General features: G+C 30.9%; 1 protein-coding gene across 1 annotated transcript in view; it reads right to left on the reverse strand.

Moving 5' to 3' along the window:
- Positions 1-2,564: 2,564 nt before the first annotated feature.
- Positions 2,565-22,694, reverse strand: part of LOC106478578 (pre-mRNA cleavage complex 2 protein Pcf11-like) — an 80,477-nt gene continuing 60,347 nt past the window's right edge. The window contains exons 11-22 of the mRNA XM_013939133.2: positions 22,336-22,553; positions 19,853-20,755; positions 18,073-18,362; positions 13,664-13,774; positions 11,265-11,605; positions 10,066-10,333; positions 7,398-7,581; positions 6,706-6,748; positions 5,739-5,839; positions 5,319-5,411; positions 4,934-4,969; positions 2,565-4,052 (exon numbers count right to left, since the gene is read on the reverse strand). Of these exons, the coding sequence (XP_013794587.1) occupies positions 3,423-4,052; positions 4,934-4,969; positions 5,319-5,411; positions 5,739-5,839; positions 6,706-6,748; positions 7,398-7,581; positions 10,066-10,333; positions 11,265-11,605; positions 13,664-13,774; positions 18,073-18,362; positions 19,853-20,755; positions 22,336-22,553 (3,218 nt within the window). The 3' untranslated portion in view covers positions 2,565-3,422. The remainder of the gene's footprint in view (positions 4,053-4,933; positions 4,970-5,318; positions 5,412-5,738; positions 5,840-6,705; positions 6,749-7,397; positions 7,582-10,065; positions 10,334-11,264; positions 11,606-13,663; positions 13,775-18,072; positions 18,363-19,852; positions 20,756-22,335; positions 22,554-22,694) is intronic.

Raw genomic sequence — 22,694 nt, forward strand, 5'->3', positions numbered from 1 at the left:
GGATCTCTATTTTGAAAGTCTTACATCAAGGGCATCTTTGTATTGAAATATGAAGAAAAACATTTTTTTTCAAAATTTGGGAAAAAACATGGGCTATAGCCTTTAGTTTTTGGTGAAAATATGAATTTTTTTGAAAAATGGAAAAAAAGTGCTTTTTTGATGCAAAAGTAATAGAGACATATCGGATTGTGCTTATTTCGTCGGATTAATCAAAATTGAGACATTATATCATTAAAGAAAAATATTATGTCCCGTGAAAAGCAAAATAAAAAAATCGAATTTTCGCTAATCTAGAGTAAAAACAATCGTAAATGTGGAAATATTTTACAAGAAGACTTCTTGTGCTTTTAAGTGATGGGGTTTTGTTTGAATAATCTTATTTTGAAGCTCTTGTTTGTTTACACTATAACTGACGACAAAAAAAAACAGAAAAATCGAAGATAGCGAAATTTTAATTACATATTATGAAATAACTATTGTGAATTTTGATGAAACGGTATTCATTTTGGAAGTGTTACATCAAGGGCATCTTTGTGTTGAAATATGAGGTAAAACAATTGTTTTCAAAATTTGGTAAGAAGCCTTGGCTTTTTGGTGAAAATACGAATTTTTTTGAAAAATGGAAAAAAGTGCTTTTTTGATGCAAAAGTAATAGAGACATATTGGATTGTGCTTATTTCGTCGGATTAATCAAAATTGAGACATTATAACATTAAAGAAAAATATTATGTCCCGTGAAAAGCAAAATAAAAAATCGAATTTTCGCTAATCTAGAGTAAAAACAATCGTAAATGTGGAAATCATTTTATAGGAAGACGTCATGGCATTTTAAATAATATAATTTTATTTGAATAATCTTATTTTTAAAACTCTTCTTTGTTTACAATATAACTGACGACAAAAAAAATAGATAAATCGAAGATAAGCGAAATTTTGATTACATATTATGGAATAACTATTGTGAATTTTGATGAAACAATATTCATTTTGGAAGTGTTACATCAAGGGCATCTTTGTGTTGAAATATGAGGAAAACAATTTTTTCACAATTGGGTAAAAAACATTGGCTATAGTCTTGGCTTCTCAGTGAAAATATGAATTTTTTTGAAGAATGAAAAAAATTGCTTTTTTCACGCAAAAATAATAGAAAATGTATTGGATTGCGCTTTTTATGTCGAAATACTGAAACTGAGACATTATAACCTTAACGAAAAATATTATATCCCGTGAAAAGCAAAAACAAATCAAACTTTCTCTAATCTAGAGTAAAAACAATCGAAAATGTGGAAATCATTTTATAAGAAGACGTCATGGCCTTCTAAATGTTGGGATTCTGTTTGAATAATCTCATTTTTAAAGCTCTTCTTCGTTTGCAATATAATTGAAGACAAAAAAAAACAGTAAATCGAAGATAAGCGAAATTTTGATTACATATTATGAAATAACTATTGGGAATTTTGATGAAACGATATCCATTTTGGAAGTCTTACATCAAGGACATCTTTGTGTTGAAATATAAGGAAAAACAATTTTTTTTCACAATTTGGTAAAAAACCTGTGCTATAGCATTGACTTTGCGGTGAGAAATGTGAATTTTTTTTTAAAAATGAAAAAAAGTGTTTTTTGAAGCAAAAATAATAGAAAAGTATCGTATATTGCTTATTTCGTCGAAATACTCAAAATTGAGACATTATAACGAAAATGAAAGATATTATGTCCCGTAAAAACAACAACAACAAATCGAACTTTCTCTAATCTGGAGTAAAAACAGTCGAAACTGTGGAAATCATTTTATATGAAAACGTCATTGCGTTCTAAATGTTGGGATTCTGTTTGAATAATCTTATTTTTAAAGATGTTCTTTGTTTAGAATATAACTGAATACAAAAAAAAACCGTAAAATGGAAGTGAAATTTTGATTACATATTATGAAATAACTATTGGGAATTTTGATGAAACGATATCCATTTTGGAAGTGTTACATCAAGGGCATCTTTGTGTTGAAATATGAGAAAAACAATTTTTTTTTAGATTTGGTAAAAAGCATGGGCTATAGCCTTGGCTTTTCGGTAAAAATATGAATTTTTTTTAAAAAAATGGAAAAATTGCTTTTTTGACGCAAAAATAATAGAAAAGTATCGCATTGTGCATATTTCTTCGAAATACTCGAAACTGAGACATTATAACATTAAAGAAAAATATTATGTCCCGTGAAAAACCAAACAAAAATCGATCTTTCTCTAATTTAGAGTAAAAACAATCGAAAATGTGGAAATCGTTTTATAAGAAAACGTCATGGCCTTTTAAATGTTGGGAATTTTTGAATAATCTTATTTTGAAAGCTCTTCTTTGTTTACAATATAACTGAAGACAAAAAACACAGTAAAATTGAAGATAAGTAAAATTTTGATTACATATTATGAAATAACTATTGGGAATTTTGATGAAACGATATCCACTTTGGAAGTGTTACGTGACGTATACTTAGTATTTAGGTTTGTAATATTTCGATTGTATATTCATTACGAATATCTATAAAAAAAAAAAAAAGAATCGACACATACTTGAGATAAACAGCTTTTATTAGGTAGTTTTCTTCTAATATACAAACACTTATTGTAGTTCAAGTGTTTACACTCACACAAACACCAGAAAGATTATGAACTAGGGTACGTTTTATTCATTACGATTCCACAATACATTCTACTGCAAAATTATTTTGACCTACAACATCAGTAATTTCCGAGTGACCGTATGAAAAAAAAACACTAGTTTTTAACACCGAATAAAAAAACTGTTTACAGACAAAGAAGTTTAGAAGAAAAAATAAATCAAGACCATGAGAAAACAAAAATAAATTTTTTATTTGTAAACTTTTACAACAGCATAAAACATTTTGTACAACAATTTACAGATCTTACATACCCCATTTCACGTGAACAACCTAGCAACAACTTAGAATACATGGTGTGTTCTTAGAAAGTAAATTAAATACATGCTACCCACACCTTGATCTGATCATGCGTGCTGAATTTTAACAGCTAATACAAGAGGAATTACAAGAACTCATGTAAAACATACTTCGTGTTCTTGAGCACACAGTCACTTTTGTATACCTACAAAATGTTATGTTACAAACTCTTAATTCTTTGAATATACTTTCTCAATTTTTCTATACGCTGTCGTGTAAGTGCTTTATTTTACAAATGCTTCGATAATTTCATTCAATACTTACAATCTTTCATAAAAGTATATCACAATGAAGTAAGAAATACAATTTCAGTGTCTCAATTGGATGTACAAGCTGATAAGAATTACAACCTATACGTTATGTATTACTTGGGGGTAGGGGTGTATATGGATCAGATGACATTCAGGAATCTGCTTGCATAAGAAGCATTCATAATATGCATAAAGGCTTCCTACATAATACTACAGAGTCCCGAAAGTTCGGTGCCTCTAAGAACTGGAGGTAAGACTGTAAATCGTGGATCGGGTGGTGGTGGATGAAATTCGTCATCCGACTGAGGCTCTTCTGATTCCGACTTTGTTGCGGTAGCTTCATTGTTTACTGGAGGTGGAGATGGTTGAGCTATACTTTCTGCCTTCACTTTCACCACAATGCTTCCTGATTGCAGCACAACCATTTTTGATTCAGGTTTGGGTTGCTCACTTTCTACAATTGTTTCTTCAACTTTCATCTGGATATCTCTTGTTTGTTCTTGTTCCACCCTAGCAATAATACTCTCAAGCTTAGCTTCTGGATCATTTGGATCTAGCACTTCTTTTGGTTTTTCATCCTCTTCTGGAATTGTTTCTTCCTTAGGCTTTGAATCACTTACTACTTTATTACCTTCTTCTTCTGTGACTGCATTTATCTCTTCTGTGTCTATAGGTTCTTCCTTTACTTTCACATCTTCTGTAATCTTTGGCTCCTCTTCTTCAACAGTTACAGGTTCTGTTTTAACAATCACTTCTGTTTCAGAAGAATCCTCACTTTTTAATAGGCAGGGTGCTTGACTTTCAGTTGGTGTTTCAGGAACTTCAGATGTCTTTGAAAATACCAGTAAGCAATGAAACAAACAACCCAAATTAGCCAAAAACTATGTCATCACTTGTTAATTGTTGAATATATACATAATAATCACACTAAACAAAACAACTTTTTTTTTTACATTTTACTGTACATTAACATTATATGAGTGAAGCATCTGGGCTTATAAGGCAATGAACCTGTATTTTACAGTTACTCACAAAGAAAAAACTTTGCGAAACTACTAGAATATTTATTTGTGGATACACAATTTTATGATCAATGTCACTTAATACACAAAAACAGAAAAATGGCATTTGCATAAAGACTCTGGGGCATCTAGGCATAACCCACATCATTCTGACCTAGCTGTAACATTACATAACAATAGTATTAACAGTACTTAGAGGACAATGATATGCAATATTTTCAAAACAGTTAATCTGAATAATACAATGGTTACTGAAATTAGGATAATGAATAATGAAAGGGTCTAAAATATTTTCTTTGTGACATTTAACCACAGAAGAGCAAATATGATAGCTTCTACACTTGCATCCCTAATAAAGTTAAATGTGACTTTCATCCTTCAAATACTCATCACGTAAACAATTAAGAGATAATACAATAATATTTTTATAAACTGTCATGAAAATAAAAGTCTAATTTTCACTATTCTCTGTTATCATTAAAGTTTATTCTACATATCTCTCATACTCTTATGACAGCTTAAATGTTTTAACCTTTCGACTCTATTGTACTTAACTGAGAATGTAATCAAAAATTTTATTTACTTTTTGGTTACTACTTGCTTTGGTCAAGAGTATAAGTTTCGTGAGTACAAATGTTAGTTACACAGTAAAACTTTCCAAGTTCATTTTTAAGAGAAAAGTCAATTACCTTTTTGAAGTCTTCATAACAAAGTGGATGGTATACCTAAAACCATGGAAATTTACATCAGTTTTCTTTTGTTCTCAACATTAATTTATTAAAAATCTAAACATACCTGTTTCACACTTTTGTTAATTTTTACTGCCATTTTCTATTACCATGAAATAAGAGGTATTCCTCTTCAACCTTCTCAAAGTTTACCAGTTTCACGTAACTAATGAAATAATAAAACACATAGGTGTCTTTTTGTGCATCTAAAAATAAATACGGCACTGAGAAAACTGTTTATCTATAAATGTGGCTGTGAGTTAGTAACTTTGGAAACACTAAATTATAATAATAATAATTTGAGTTTGAATCCTAAAATAAATTTTAAAATATGAAACAAGTTTACCTTCTCGTCAACACGTATAGCATCCCTGAGATGCCACTCCTCGTCTTCTTCTACCCAGAACAACTGAAATGCTTCATTACAAACAAAGCAGCTCTGAAATTGAAAATAAATAATGTTAAATGTTAAAATATAAAGTCTTGAGCACAAGAGAACTCTAATTATTTTCTTCAACAAACTTTTCATATTTCAGATAAAACATTTTATTTTCCCACAATCAATCTTCATTTTAAAAAAAACATGAATATACATATTTTTTCTAAAATAAAGTTAAAAACCCAAACTTTGAAGCATTTAGCCCTTGTGATTAGAAAAGATTTTCTTATGTACTAATATGTTAAAAAATGGCTTATACAAAAAAGCACATCTAAAAATTATTTTTAAAATACTTCTATAGGCAGATTTTAACTACATCTCACTTACATTTTCGGCTTCATTTGCTGAAGCTATAACACTTGGGAGTTCACTTAACTCATTAGTTTGGTAAATTTCTTCATCAGTTTGCTGCTCAAAAAAGCTACGTGCTGAAATAGAAAATAAAAGGATTAGAAATTGTCAGAATCTTGCATTTTAATCCTAAAAAATATTCCAAGTCATATACTAACAATGCAAAGACCAAAAGTGGGAAAAAAATAGACCACAGTAAATATTCATAGAGAAGCATTCAAACTTTATAAACAAGCAAGGCATTAACTACAAAATAACATAAAATTAACTTTGTTTTCTAATGCAACAATACTGTATACATTTTATGGAGATAAAGTATTTCAACTTAACACTATTTATGGTTCTATTTCAGCATTCAACACAATTATGTTGTGTGCAATAAAAAAAGTTACAACTATTATATTTCTGAAATCTTAATCTGTCATGGTGACACTTTCAAGAGTAACGTTTCATATAGGAAGCAATAACAATAAGGCCACTATAAATATTAAATACAGTCATTTTTGCACTGATTTAAAAACACACACGCTTTGCCAAAATTATGGGAATATTTATGCAAATAGGAATGTTTTTAAATAAAAAATAGCCAAACTGAACCAAAATAGTGCAAACATCTTTTTCTGCAGAAGACAAGCAATTCTTACATACCATACTTAAAAGATAAGTTTTGCTATAACTTATCTAGTCTTGAATAAAAATCATACAAAGTTAGCAGATAACTGATGGATTTAAAAAGTCCATTAGTTTTAATATGCTTTTGTTTGGTGGGGGTAAAAGAAGGATTTCAGAGACTAATATATGTAACAAAATGTGATGCCTTCCTCTTTTATAATGATAATAGCCGAGTTTCTTCATAGATAAAATAAACATTTGTATAAACTAATTTTATAATTATTGAAAAACTTTAGCTTTATGGAAATAATCATGATACTGATCATCTTACCTCCTTCTTCCAAATCAGCAATTTCCTCAAACTGGATCCAATCCTTAAAACAAAATAAACAAAATATTATTATATCAGATATTTTACATTGAGTAATTTTCAACAATTAATCTTTAAAAGTGCATCAGATACAATAACTTTCTTCAAGTCCACAGTGAGTACAACAGTTCTGCAGTAAGAAGGATCTATTGGTTAAAAAAAGGTAAAACATCAGTTGCACCAATAACTACAACCTAAATTTTGTCAGTAAGAAACATCAAATTATACCACTAATTTTTACAGCTAACATTATCACCACAAATAACAATGATGAAGATAATAGATCTATGCATAGATTTTGAAAACAATTTTCTTATAAATATTTTAAAATACATTTCTGAAAAGTCATGTATATTGTTTTGTGTGTGTGCATGCATGTGTGTGTGTATTCAAAAGGTTTTAGCTATGGAAATAATTTGATTGAACTTGAATTATACTATTTTGAAACATATTATCACTGGATCTTTCAGGGTTTGATATATTTAGTTGCAGTTGAAAGCAAAGAAAGCCTCAGAAAATTAACTTATCAAATGATAAATACTCATGTAACCTTTAGAACTATTATATTCTGCCACTTTTAATTTTAGTTGAGGACAAGTAGTTTTTAAACTTACTACTAAAATTAATTAATTACATATTTATAATATACTTACCTCTACGTCATAAAACCACTTCCTAGAAAATGCTTTCTTCACTCCATCCTTCTCTCTTCTATTAACTCGGAAGTGCCAATCAAGATGTCTACTATATTTATCATGCTGATCCTCGGTAAACCGCAAACCACATGAAGCACATTGTGTTCCTTTATGTAAACTGCTAATCACACCTGGGTAATGACTAGAATAACAAGAAAGCATATCAATTGGATCTTCACTAATGTATTTAGGAAATCATTTAACCCTTAAGCAAATAACAAGCACACATCAAGATGGTTACTTTGTCTTTCCAAATCTTAATCTTTAATCTTACCATAATTACAACTCATTTTAGTTTCCATATTAATAAAATAACTTTTGAAAATCTCTCTCAAGATCATTTCTCTAGTCCCCCAATTAATTATTGTTTTCCAAACCCTTTTCCACCTATGTCTGTTTTTCTTTGTATACATTGGAAATCAATCATACTAGTAATATTCCCAATCAAAGTGGACCTAAACATTTCCATCAAGTAATTATAAAGCTGCTATAAATTCCCATGAAACAAACCTCAATAACTTTCACTTTACATTTCCTACTCATTCCCAATTTACCCCAAAGATAGAAGGTGTGGCTTTCAAAAGCACTTGCATTTTTTTTGTAATACTTTTGTGATTTATCTATTTTTTAACCTTCATGATTTCTAAGTATCCCAATATTATTTATCAATATCCTTCATACAGCAGAGAAACTGCTTTACCAATGAGAGAAAAAATTTAATTTGTGGATTCACTATCTTACAAAACCACAATTTTAAAACATCTTACTATATTTCAAAGTACATATAAGAAAACTAATGTTTCACAGTAAAGTGTTGTTACTTATTTATTACTACTTTTCATAAATAAAAATGATCACAGAATTTGTCTGTATCTAGAATATCAGTACAATAATAGATCAAGCTTCACCTGTAATAAAAGATCGAAAAGTACAGTCATAAAAAAAATAGCAAAACTATAAAAAAGATATGAAATCTCTTTACCAATACAAATAGGGAATTAATGAAACAATTCTGCAATTTGAGCTTGAGAGTTGTTTTTTAAGTCTAAGTTGCAATAATGAATTAAGTATTAGTTTTTAAGGTTTTTACTAATAATTATAAATCTTCACTGTAAAAGATTGCTTAGCCTGACCTCACAATTTTAAAAATGCACTATTTGTATGAGTACTTTACTTTTCACTTTATCTATTAGGTTGTTAAGAAATTAATGTTGATTTTTATAGACGAAAAAACCCAAACAACTTATATATACCAAATAAAACATCTATTAAATGAAATAGTCTCCATTGTTATCAATGATGCTTTTCCATCTTACACTTGGCTTTGAAGCAAAAAACATGTTGATGTCCTCTTTAAGACCTTCCACATTTGTATACGTTTTGCCATTAAGATGTTGTTGCAGCAAACGAAAAAGAAGGTACACTAATGTTGCCATATCTGGAGAATATGGTGGGTGGGGGAGAACTTCCTAACCTAACTCCATAATCTTGTATTGCTTCAAGCATGCCACATGTGGATGGGTATTGTCGTGAAGAAGAACAACACTTTTCTGATTGAAGAGTGAAGAGAATTTCTGATGAAGGGCTTGATTTAAACATTCCAGTTGCTGACTATAGATCTCTGCATTGACAGTTTGCCATGGATTGAGGAGTTTGAAATGAATTAATCCTTTGATGTCCCACCAAATGCAAAGCATCACTTTCTGCAGATGAAGTCCAGGTTTTGGGGTCGGAAGTGGTTTTTGTCTAGGACTGAGTAATTTTTTTGGTGTTTAATATTTTCATAGAGAATCTATTTTTCATCACCTGTGACAATTCTGTCCAAAAATGGTTCACAAGCATTATGTGCCAGAAGATACGAAGCAACGTTCACACGTTGGAAACCATTATCATCGGAGAGTTCATGAGGCACCCAAATACCTTCCTCATGAAGTTTTCCATATTCCTTAGATGTTTACGTATTGTTTTATGAGAGGCATGCAATTTCAGGACCATTTCTCAAGTGTGTTGCCTTGGGTTAGCTCAACAAGCATCTTCAGAGCATCAATATCAATTCCAACACGACAGCTCCTGCCATCACAGTTTTAAAGGCTAAAGTCACCTGAATGAAATTTGATGAACCATCGTTGACACTTACAAACATTCAAAACATTTCCATAAACTTCTTTGATACTCTTTGTGGCTACAGAGGCATTGTTTCCCTTGTTGTATTAAAACAGCATTACATGATGAATGTGTGTCTCGTCATGTGCCATCACTATAAGGGATTAGAGTATACTAAACTTTACACATTATATAGGCTACACTAATGTGTCGTTTAGGCAGTTCATTTACCTATCATACGTGATGTACATTTTTTGGGAGGGTGGTTAATGAAAGTGTTCCAAAATACGACATTAATTTCTTGATGACCTAATACATAAATAATGAAGGTTTAAGAATTTTATTTTTAGCAAACTATTAGTCTAAATACTTATATACTTATATATATATATATATATAGATATATAGTAAACTATTTCAATATAGCAAGTTGCTATTTCTGGATTATAACTTTATGAAGATAACGGATAAAGCACAGTTGATAAAGTAATGATTAGTATTGTCAGTCTGAATGTATATTTACATTTTCAAGGAATCTGCTTTCAATTCAATGGGAGGAATTTTCTCTTCCTCTTGGTTGATCTTATTTTCTTTCTTGTCCTCTTCTTCTTTATTTTCAACTGATGGAGGTTCCTCTTTACTTGTGGCCTGGGCAGTTGGTTGAGAGACTTCAGCAATTATTCCAGCAAGTACCAGTTTGGTAAACAAGGTATTAACATCAATATCTAGGGGTGCTGGAACAGTTGGTGTTTCTACAAACATGGGAGCTTGACTAGTCATTGGTTGAGAGGCTATATATAAATAAGATACATACATAAGTGTATTTAAATGCTGTTTTAAAGGTTTTCAAAGTTAAAGCAAAATTACATTTTGTCATTACATTGTTTATTGATTATAACAACTATATTGACAGCTAGTAATGTAGATGGACTACAAACTCATCAAACCAATAAAGGCAAATAACTACAAGGTTACTAGCCAAAAACATAGCTATACTTTTTTCTATTTCAATAACATCAAACACTTTACAAAACAAACTGATATTATGATGCATAAAACATTCCTTATCAAAACTACATAAATTTATGAATCTATAAAAGAAATTGTCATAAAAATTGGCAACTCCTCTTTAAGTTTTACAAGAGTAAAATATCATAGTAATACTTTGAAACTGATACATTTCTTCAGATACTTCATATTTCACTTATTGGCAATTCTTCAGAAGAGTTCCAGATGTAACAGGGAATAGTATAGCTGTTTGCAATGTCGGTCCATGCGACCTACAGCTGAGTGATAGGGGTATTACCAATAAATGCAATCAGTGAAATATTTGAAGAAACATACATGCAATTTTCTCCAAGTGCAGGTTTATGGTTATCAGAAATAGAATTACGTGAAGAAATAAAAACTGTGAAAACTCAGATACTCAAGAATCATTTCATTTTTCCTTGAGATTTACTGATTAACGATAAAAATGTTAAGTCTATTATAACATAAGTATGTGCAGATGATAAATAACCATCTTTGACATAAACATGAACAATTGGACAAAGACTCTTTTAACCCGTTGACTGCCGATTCACCGTATAGGAAATGGTCCGCCTCCAGTAGTTGAATGCGAGTGTGTCGTAGACAGTGTATGGCTTACAAAAATTCTGCACACGTTTAGAGTAGCAGCAGTCAATGGGTTAATGTAAATCAATCTGCCACAATGTTTTATACCTGTTACTGGAAGAGACTCTCTCTGTGAGGGGGTAGTTACACTTGAGGGAGGACCAGCTGAGACTGGAGCAGGCAGTAAAGCTTTCTGAACCCGAGGACCAGTAGGCTGTACTGGATTTAACATGCCTGATCCCCGTTCTCTTGGAGGAGGAGGACCACGATGTATACCAGAAAAGCGTGGGCCTGCCGGACCCCTTAACCTGAAATTTGGAATGAAAGGTCCTCTTGGATAAGGACCTCTTGGATCTCGAGCAAAGTGAGGAAATCTTGGACGAGCTTCTGGTGGACCATGAAATGGCCTCACATGTTGTTCCCTTGGATGAACCCCAGGAGGAGGAAGCCTGTTTGATGATGGGGAGAAAAAATTCTAAGAACTTAAGAGTGAAAGTAAAAAAAGAACGTATAATAATATATCAAATAAACTATGCCTGCTATATCCAGTGCTGATAAGGCCTTTCTTACAACACTAGGGTTCTTCAGGCCAAAAGTTATTTTTAATATTTCTACATAAGTATGCTCAATAAGACTTAAAATATGTGCAATCTAGATAAAGCACATTTTTCAGTTAGACTTATAACCTTAAGTATCTGGATTTTATTTAAAAAATTCTTTAATTTCCTATATTTGTATTATCTTGAATATTTTTCATATAAATTTCTGACTGAAAAGTTATACTCTCATCCTTCTTACACATGGACTAAATTGTTATAAAATCTTCTCTTCTTAAAAGCCTAATACCAGGACAAAATGTATTTTGGATTGTAACTGTTGTAACTCAGTACAGTCTTTAATAACGAAATTCAAGAAATTGAAGAAACTACAAGTCAAAATAGTATCAATACATTACTTCATAAATGTTCAAATTATTAATATTCCATACAAAAACCAATGATGATTCTTTTCATGTTATTTAAACCTTTCTGGACTGGCAGGGTAACACTCACTGTTTTGTTCTTACACTTAAAATGTTTAACCTTATAATGCATGAATTTTGGTACACAATATGGAATTTGTACTAGAAAAAAAAATAACATAATTTGGTTTATTTGTATAATATTTCAGGTTGTGAATTTTGTTGAAAAACATTGTTTCGAAGAAACTAAAAAAATACTTTTGTCTTAGAATTTGTGTGCCAAAAATCAAATAAATGTGTCTAATAGTAATTTTCTCAATAAAACTATAATTGTTGTGTCTGTGCTTTTCTTGAAACAATATACTCATTTTCTCATTTATTAAAACAAGCTCTTACACACAATGAAAGTAACAATTAAAACATTATAAGAGAAAAAAAAAACTTTTTAATTATTGATCAGAGAGTTTGTTTTATATACCTAGTGAGCTCTAACAATTAATTATTCATATTTGTTATTTATCTTGATTTACTGAAGTGGTTATGTTGCCACATAAAACCAGCATAAAAAAACCAATGAACAACAAAAGCATTGACAGGCAGAAACACAACTTGTACTTGTATCCTGGGCTTACATTGATATAGACAATATTCTTCCAATTATACTTTTTTGTCAAGCTTAATTTCTCTTTAATAATTATTCTATGTTCAATAAGTAAGGAGTTCTTTTACTTATATCTGCTGTTTGAGTAACAATAACTCTACTAATACACAAATATAAAATCTTTTCTGTCATCCAAATAGTTTGCTGTTGCAGAATTCCTAGCTTATGGCTCTCTCTAATCCTACCTGATGTCTTCTCAGAGAAAAATATTCAAACAGACATAATACAAAAATTATCACAAGCAAAAATAACATAAAAAGACATTACAAAAAACATTTCCAGGTTTATTGGTTGTTCCTCACTTTTGTAAGCTTCATATTAGAATCCTCTGTTCTCCACTATAAAATCTTCTGCTAGACACTTTTTTCAGAAACCATGAATCATTTCTTACTCCACATTATTTACTTTACATTGAAACGGTTAGACAAGAATCTTTTATATCCAATCATTTCTAGCCATTGGTTTTATCTGGTTTCAAGGCTAAGATTTACTGGTTACTGTCCAACCCACTTGCTGTGTTATCACAAAAGCCTCGCTACACTAGGGTGTGTAAAATTTTACTGATAGAAAAGGGAAGACATGTGAGAAACAAAACAAGAATAAGCATTTCTATAGTTTTGAGTAAATATAAACCTATATTTTGGGATAGAGAGAAAAATTCTAAAAAACCTACAAGGGCTTTTTTTTCATAGACTATACCCCTTGGACACGTGCAAAGATCAAACATTTAACACCTAAATGCTGCCATAATAAGGTTAATAAATATGAAAAATAAAAGGGATAAAGATGCATGAATAACAGCCCTCACTACCTTACTTAATAGCTTATTAAGTTTGTTCTATTATTTTCAATGGATGAAATGGGTTCATAAACAAAATACACTACCTTTGTCTGACAGCACACTGTGGTGGCTGAAGATGGTATTCAGGATATTCTTCAAAGTGACTTGGACTGTTTCGTCTAGGTCTAAAGGATGGCCTTTGTGCAATGTGCTGCCTAGGGGAGAAAAAAAAAATTCAAATTTAATAATGAAGTGCTTTTTTTTTACAAATCAGGTATAGAGTAAAAATGCATTTCAAAGACAGAAAACAAAAACGAAAATATAAGCACTTAGTGACATTTAACTTACAGACTGAGGAGAGGAATAAACATTTTCTTTACTGGTGTATTAAGTGCATTTTCATAAAATTTGGAAAACTTTTAGTACATATTATGTTTGTAGTACACAGAATCTGGTTTTTATAAATAAAATATTTTTACTAATACTTTTATCTGAATTTATGAAGCCTTTATTGAGTCAGTCCAAGTGAAAGTGATTTTTATGCTAAGAATAACAATAGTTCTTTTAACTTACAGTTTCATATTTCTCTTACACAACCTCTAGAACATTCCTTCGAAATGAATATCAATTTTTTTTTGTACAACCTTATTTTTAATCTCTTATTTTTTGTACACTGACACAAACTGTATTGAAATCACCAATGTAAAGTGAAATAAAATATTCAAAAATATGAAATAAAATCAATAATAACTGCAGATTATAGCAGATAATCATAATTATTTATCCTAACAGCTTCAGCTTATATCCTTTTCACATTTGCTTTCTCTAAATCTTATAGTTTTATTACTTTACTTTGTTCTGACCCTCTGACATGAAAAGCAATAAATCATGGTGAGAGAGCTTAGGGTAAATAAAAACCAGGTTATAGCACATGACATGCATACCTTGAGCAGTTTCTCTAATGACTGATCTTCTAAAAAAATTTTTATTTAACTTTTCATTTTAAGTTTTATCTGACCTAAAAAGTTTCTAATTTGTAAATTTTAGTTACTTTTATGAAAAATAGATAATAATAAAGAATTTATATAAAAAAACAAGAAATTTAGCACTAATTTTGTATGTTGAGGCTACTTGTACTCAGAGACTGTGCTTCAGTAACCTTACTTTTTTTCTCACTATGGCGGAATGGATTGGAATGACTGGCAGTTATTTTGATGAAATTACTTATTTTGAAAATAATCAATTATTGGGGGTGCTCGAAGATAGAACAATCTTCCTTTGTCCCCGCTCGAGGAGAGAAAGAGATGCAAACTTGATTTGAAATAAAGGGCTGAAGTGAGTAATGATATAAATAAAATAGGACTTCGTACAAGACATGTTGATTGTACAAAAAATAATTTATGTAGTTCTCAAATATGCATTTTAGAACATAAAAGATTTATCAAGAACTAAAACAGAATTTCCCCGAAACTACTATAATTTATCTGGCTTTCCAACTAAGTTTTAAATAATTTAGAAAAAAAATTCTACTACAACATGCATCAAAGACTATACTCAACACACGTCAAGCTTTTCCTACTAACTACTGTCCTTGTCAATATGGGTTACTTGTGTTTCTCAGTGGCTAGGCACTAAACAAGCTGCAAAGTTGAAGTTATAAAAGCTAAATGGGAGAGATCTAAGAGCAGATTTGTTACATGCTAGAAGAGTAAAGATTGAGATTTTTTTTAATTTCCTTTTGAAATTAAGAGATTAAAAGTTAGATAATAAGAGCATTTGAATTATAAACTATGTTCTGATGTCAAGTTCATTAACATGCATTGATAACAGTTATTTAATTAAATTTTGAATGTAACTCCGTAAAAAACAAAATTAGGTCATGACATTCACACTACAAAGTTGGTCAAACAGATAAAGCCTACATGCACAAGGTTAAAGGTATTAAATGGAAGTATCACAATAAGCTATAATTTTTTTTTAAAATCAATATAAAAAGTGTTAGAATTATTGTTGAGATCAGTCTTAATGCAAATTACTTGCATCTTGTAATGTGTACTTGTAATTGGAATGGAAACAGCACATTTTACAACCAATTACACAATATCAAAACCCATGCAACACACATATAGACACAGAGATGAGTTCACAATGTATGCTGACGATCCACAGTACAGAGCTTATAGTCCCTTCTCCTAACACCACTGATGTTCTATATAATGGCCTGGTTATGGTCTTTTTACTCAACAGTACAATTTACAACCAGTTAAACAATATCAAAACCCATGCAACACACATATAGACACAGAGATGAGTTCACAATGTATCCTAACGATCCACAGTACAGAGCTTATAGTCCCTTCTCCTAACACCACTGATGTTCTATATAATGGCCTGGTTATGGTCTTTTTACTCAACAGTACAACTTACAACCAGTTAAACAATATCAAAACCCATGCAACACACATATAGACACAGAGATGAGTTCACAATGTATGCTGACGATCCACAGTACAGAGCTTATAGTCCCTTCTCCTAACACCACTGATGTTCTATATAATGGCCTGGTTATGGTCTTTTTGCTCAACAGCACAATTTTCACTAATGGAAGAATTTTCTTGACACTTCAGATACTTAATATTCTAGCTATACCCTACTATCATGTTGGAAAAACTTTTCAGATAGGTTCTGTATCATTTTTAAAATGTTGTATCTCCAGCAGGATGATAATAAAGTGCCCAGACTTTTACAGACACTTAAGAAGACATTGCCAAGTCCAAGGTGACAACATATACATTTATTTGTCACATGCCACCTACTGCTCATACAGCTTTTAGCAGTTGGTATTCCATTCACCCATGTTTTGAGCACAACCGGTAGTTGATCATGGAATAACTTGGTTTGTCCTTGCCAGAATCACATCTTTCACTGTTTTACCAATATTATTCAACCAAAACATCAGGATTTTAAACTGTGTAGCCCAGACCTTGAAAACTGTCCAGGAGCAATGTGACTGTGAACATAAATTGTGAACATCCCACGGTACTTATGTAACACTATACACTTAATCTATTTTCTTCTACAATTCATGCTTTGAAAAGTAAAACAGATAATAATACTTTTTTTTACATAAAGATTAAAAATGATAATCTATAGAATGCAACATGCAGCTCACACATTTTACACAGGTTAAAATTGTTGATGTTTACTGTTGCAATCTGGACCATTATATTGTCTAGTATTACTTTATTATCCTCCATAAAACTGAAATAATGAAAACCAAAAGTCTGCTACTGAAAGGTACAGAAAAACAAGTATCATTTCTGTTCAGACTCAGTGTAACATTATAATCAAATTGCCTTTCTTTTTTATGAATTCAACAAGCTGGTAACTCGTGAAACTTCAGTTTTACCAGCACAAGTACTGCTACAATGTTGTTTTCTCACAGCCATTAACATAAATGTCTAATTATCTGTGTATTATTTGTCTAGGCAATTTAAAATCTTAATGCAAAATCTTTGGTTGAAGAACTGCATTTTACAGCTGATATTTAAGGTTATAACAATGAAGTAGCTAACTGACCGTGCACATCTACAAAGTCAAAAGAACAATGTACAAACATTCCATTACTATCTATTTCATAACAACATTATTCATATGGAAGGGGGGGTATATAGTAACATTTTAGAAGTGGCAGAAAAATTAGACTATAATTTGAACATTTCATCATTAGATGATTATTATTGCAATGTATACAGTTCAGGCAGTAAATGAGTAATAAAGAAATTATATCAGGAACTAGAACGTAACCTTCATAAAGCTACAAGCAAAAGTACCCATTCCCAGTGACGGGAAAAGTTTAAGTTAATCTAACAATTTAAATTATTTCATGGTCTTTAAAAAGGTTAATTGTGTTGCAATCTTTCTTTCATTAAGATCCAAAGCTCAGAGCTACTTATACCACCCATCAAGAATAGTAATTGTTGAGCATTTCAGTTATGCAAAGAGCCAGAAAACAATAACATGCAGTAAATCTACATTTCTATTCTTCAGGTTAAGTCACATTTTGAAATGTGAATGAAAGTGTGATCAATTCCTAACAATTTAGTGTAGAATATTCTGCTTGCAAAATAAAATTTGTCATGAAAATTATTCATGCTTGTTCTCCCATCATTTCAAAAGTGAATGTTGGGTTCTGCCTGTATGCGCAGCTTTTCAAATGTGAGACAGACAAATGCTCGAACAAACAACACAGTTCACAATATACAAAATATGTTAAAATTCACATCGCTATATTTTGTTTTAAATAATTTATTACATTGGACAACATTTATACCAATTTGAACCACCCAGAATGTTTTTTTTTTCTTAAGTCTGGAATATTTTTAAAAAAATACATATAAATTTAGAAGGCATACATACACCTGATGATGAATGTGTACATTTTATGAGCTTAGAAGATGCTGTTCATTATTTTGCTATTTCAAGATTAAATGTAGTTAAAAAAAGTTATTACTGTGAAAGTTCTCTTTCTGGTCCCCATTCCTCTTTATCAAATTCCCTGGGATGTAAATGCCCACGTCCTACCCCTGGGTGAGGAGTCATATCAGGAGGTCTAAGAAGTGCCTTTCCAGATTGGTCTCTTGGCCAGTCAGGAGGCTCACAAATCCACCTGTCCTCATCTTTCCATCTGGCTCTTGGTTCAGTACCATCTTCCCACATATCTGGACAGTTATGAGGGGAGACTCGGTTTTGTCCTTGAGGTATACCATGAGACTGTTCATTGTTCTTCCAATCCATAGGTTCCTTCAAGATCAATAATTTCACTATAAACTTAAACACTGATTGCTATGCTTTAACTAGAAATGCACCATTTAGGTATCAACACAGAAATAAATCACATATAAATTTACACTCACATTATTTCTCTGTATAAATACAAATGACTCTTTAATGCCATTCAATTTTCAAAAACTTCAGAATCAAATTTTAATAATATTTTTTGGAGATTTCTGTTTTATTTTTCAAGTAGATATACCATTTGCCAAACTACTGTATTGCTTTAATGCTAACAAAGTAATGATGTGACTGACTGAAGAGTACAATCAATAACTTTGAAATCATCTCTAGAGAGGCACAAACTTATTACAAATACAAAGTAAAAAATAGCTGGAGGAAAAGATGAGGAACTTCTTTCTGAACATTTTAAGATAACAAGGCTGCATGACTTAAAGAAGGTAGAAAGGAAATAACATACATAGGAAGACATAAATGATCTGCAAATTAGCTGAATTTACCACTTCTAAAGAAAATGAGAATACGAAGGAATGTCATTAATAAGTTCAAAATGACATTATTACGGAATACCACAATAGTGTTTTAGTATCGTAAGTAGATTTTAGTTTTAACGTGGCTATAACAAATTGAGTATTATGTCAACAGAAATCTTTTTAGCATACTTTATATTTTTGAACAATATAGAAAACAGAGTGAGATCTATACCATTCAAGATTTACACTCACATGTTAACAGCATTGTTACGTAAGTTTCAACCCAAAGTTCAAAAAAAGCTGTTTGACTACCAAATATTTTGAAGTTCAACATTACATGCTAATAGTTGTCGTGATAAGAAACTTATTAAGAAGACTTATTTTACAATTTTAGACTACAAGAAAACTCTGTTGAATACTGTAAAGTACTGCTTATATTCACAGGCTACAGTCAGCTCTGACTACAAGAAAACTGTTGAATACTGTAAAGTTCTACTTATATTCACAGGCTACAGTCAGCTCTGACTACAAGAAAACTCTGTTGAATACTGTAAAGTACTGCTTATATTCACAGGCTACAGTCAGCTCTGACTACAAGAAAACTGTTGAATACTGTAAAGTTCTACTTATATTCACAGGCTACAGTCAGCTCTGACTACAAGAAAACTGTTGAATACTGTAAAGTTTTACTTATATTCACAAGCTACAGTCAGCTCTACTACAAGAAAACTTAAATACTAGGAATCTATATGAAAAAAAATATTTCAAGACACTTTTGTGTTACTAGACAATCATTTTTGAGTTACTAATAATGTGCTGAGTCATATTATGCATATTTAAACTAATATAAATATTTTGATAACATGTCATGACTTAAGTTATCAGAAATATGCCAGCAAAAAACACCCTTGACTTCATTTTGAATATTATTGCAGTTTGATTTATCACATAAATTTTACGCAGAAGACCGTTTTTCTTTCAACAAAAGTTGTATCTACCAAACACGATATGAGAAATGTAGCTTACCATCCTTCTTGGGGAAAGAGTACGACTTGGACGTTGTTCTGAAGCATCATGGTATAAAGGACTACCTACAGAACCTTCCATGTGGGCAGGACTATTCCATGGACTTCCTTTGACAATTCTTGGTGGAGAGTCTCTGTGACGATCTTTTAATATATGAGAAAACCTTTCTGAAGGAGGAATATGTTCCCTCCATTCTAGAGTCCTGTCAAGCAATAAATCTTGGCCTATGTTCTTATTTGAGAGAGGAAGTAAAGAATGATGTGACTTGCTATTTATTGTTTCATCTGGGCTTTCTTGGTCTAGATCATCTGCTACAGACTCTTTCTTTACTGGTCCAGACACTTTTCTCATATCCACATCTTTAAGATTTGAAAACAAATCTAATGTGTTTTTTCTATCAATACCTTCATTGAATATGTTTTTCTCTTCATTAGACACATTTTCCTTTGAACTATCTAATCCAGATTTCTTCTGTTCATCATTACCACGCTGTTTTGGAGATAAACCACCAGAATGACCTCCTCCTCTTAAATCAACATCCATTGGTGAGTCCTTTACTTCAACCTCAGCTTCCTCATTTAGCTTGACATCAAGAAAGTTCTCAGATATATCAGGTGGTTTTCTTAATTGTTTCTTCTTAGCCTCATCAACTGCCTCAAGATAATCTAAAATTTGATACTGGGGCTCTTCCCCAACTACTATAGTTGGTGGTGGACCACCCAACCTGATTTTACACAATGACCCATCTAAAGGTACATCAATTGGAGGCCCATCAAATCTTGCTTCATAAGGTTTTCCATCTATGTAGATTTCCCGAGCTGGAAGCCCAAACTTTATGGTATGTTTCTTGCCATCTAATTCAAATTCTTTCATTTCATTTTCGAAGTGTAAGGTAATGGGATCCTAAAAATAATAAAACTTAAATGGATATCTTGGAACTCTTAACTTCAAAAGTTTTAATTTTACAAATACACACACACACACATCACCATCTGGATACTTGTGAGGACATTCAGGGTATGTCTTTAATATAAACATCTGGTAAAAATAAACACTCCAACAAACCTTATGCACTAATTTATTACAATGGTCTAATTGTTTGAAAAACAATTGAATGTACATCAAAAAATTAAAATCTGTAAATGAAAAATGTCATTTAAATAGCATATAAACTGCATTTCTCCCTTACATTCTTATTCTCCTTAGTAAAACAATTTGTATTCCAGACATTTTTTTAAACTTAAAAACATACAAGTGAAATTTTCAATGCGGGAACAGCATCCAAGACCCAGGGTCTGAATGAAAGGATATAATTGTTATAATGTTACTACTTTAAGTAATATTACAACAAAAAGAAGCAATGGTGAATAACATTTAGTATAATTAGATATTTGAATTAATAACAACTCTGCAACTTCCATTAATAAATTCATACAAAAAATAAAGCTTTTAAAAGGGAAGAATAAGATTTGGCAAATCTGTAAAATGTAATATTTTTTATATATGAAGCACTGCTTGTGCCTTTTCTTACACACACATAGTAATACTGATATTCTGTATAGTAGTATGACCTTTTACATGGGAGTATGCTTTAAAGCTTTTAGAAAAGTTTTGTTCTTATTCAGGGAAGTAAAACAGTATAAGAACACAAACTGTACTTTCTTATGGATCTCACAAGTGGTGATGAATGTTTTAGTTTTTTTTTTAAGATATCATGTTACATTTCATTCATAAAAGTCTATTTCAAAGAATGTTTTACAAATGTAACAAATATCAACAAATCTTTTCTATGGTAGTGCAGTCAAAATACGTACACTCCATCCAGCATGTTTTTTTGGGTAACTTTATCAACTGTCAGTTTTTCATTCATAAAATTTGCTTTCCCATAAAGACTAATATTGGTCCAGAACCAGCTGAAAATATCTCACCCACTACTACAACCACCACCATTCACCACACATAAATGTATGTGTAAAGCCTTGCAGCTTTTAGGTGTTCTCTATTAATGAACTGATGATAGTGACATAAGTTTTGGTTCATGCAAAACCTCCATATTTTACTCATCAATACAGTCAACTTATAATGCAGGCTTAAATTCATACAATCTAGGTTGGATAATTATAAAATGATCTGTTTCCTTCCTAATTTTTCTAAACAAATGACTATAATCAACATAGAACTTATGGGAAGTCTATCATGACTATTCTCTTCAAAGAATCCATAAATTTCTCTGTTAGTTCTAGTGATTATAGTCAAGCACTAAATTTTGATAGAATATCAGGCATATATATATATATAAACTATACTACTTTTGATATTTTCTTTGTCAAAGTATGTATGTCTTCTACTTCTATACTGTTTTGAATAAAATACAAAAACTAAAGCATAACTATTAAGGTTTTTCATATACCAAACTGTTAGTTCAACAATATTTAGAACCATGCAAGATAATTACAAACAAATTAATAAGTTAATTCACCAACCTTATCATTTATAAAAACTGGAACAGGACTGCCAGTGAATGCTATCTCTCTAGGGTCACCACGATTCACCATAACTACAGCCTTGTTTCCAAAATAGTAAATCTGTTTGACTTCCCCATTCAATTGAATAGGTCCTTTATCTGGCAAAATTAAGTCTTGATGAAGGGACTCAGCTTTGACTTTTTTCTGTACTAATGATCTTTCATCATTTGTTCCACCTGTTAAGATTAATAAGTATATGTAAACAGTTGATGTCTTAACAGAGCATAACTCAATAATTGAAATATATTTTAGTTTGCAGTAACACTTTACTTTTCAATGATTTTAAAGCTAAGCAAAATTATTACTTAGTAAAATAA

Source organism: Limulus polyphemus, unplaced genomic scaffold, assembly GCF_000517525.1.
Source record: "Limulus polyphemus unplaced genomic scaffold, Limulus_polyphemus-2.1.2 Scaffold227, whole genome shotgun sequence".
Lineage (NCBI taxonomy): Eukaryota > Metazoa > Arthropoda > Merostomata > Xiphosura > Limulidae > Limulus > Limulus polyphemus.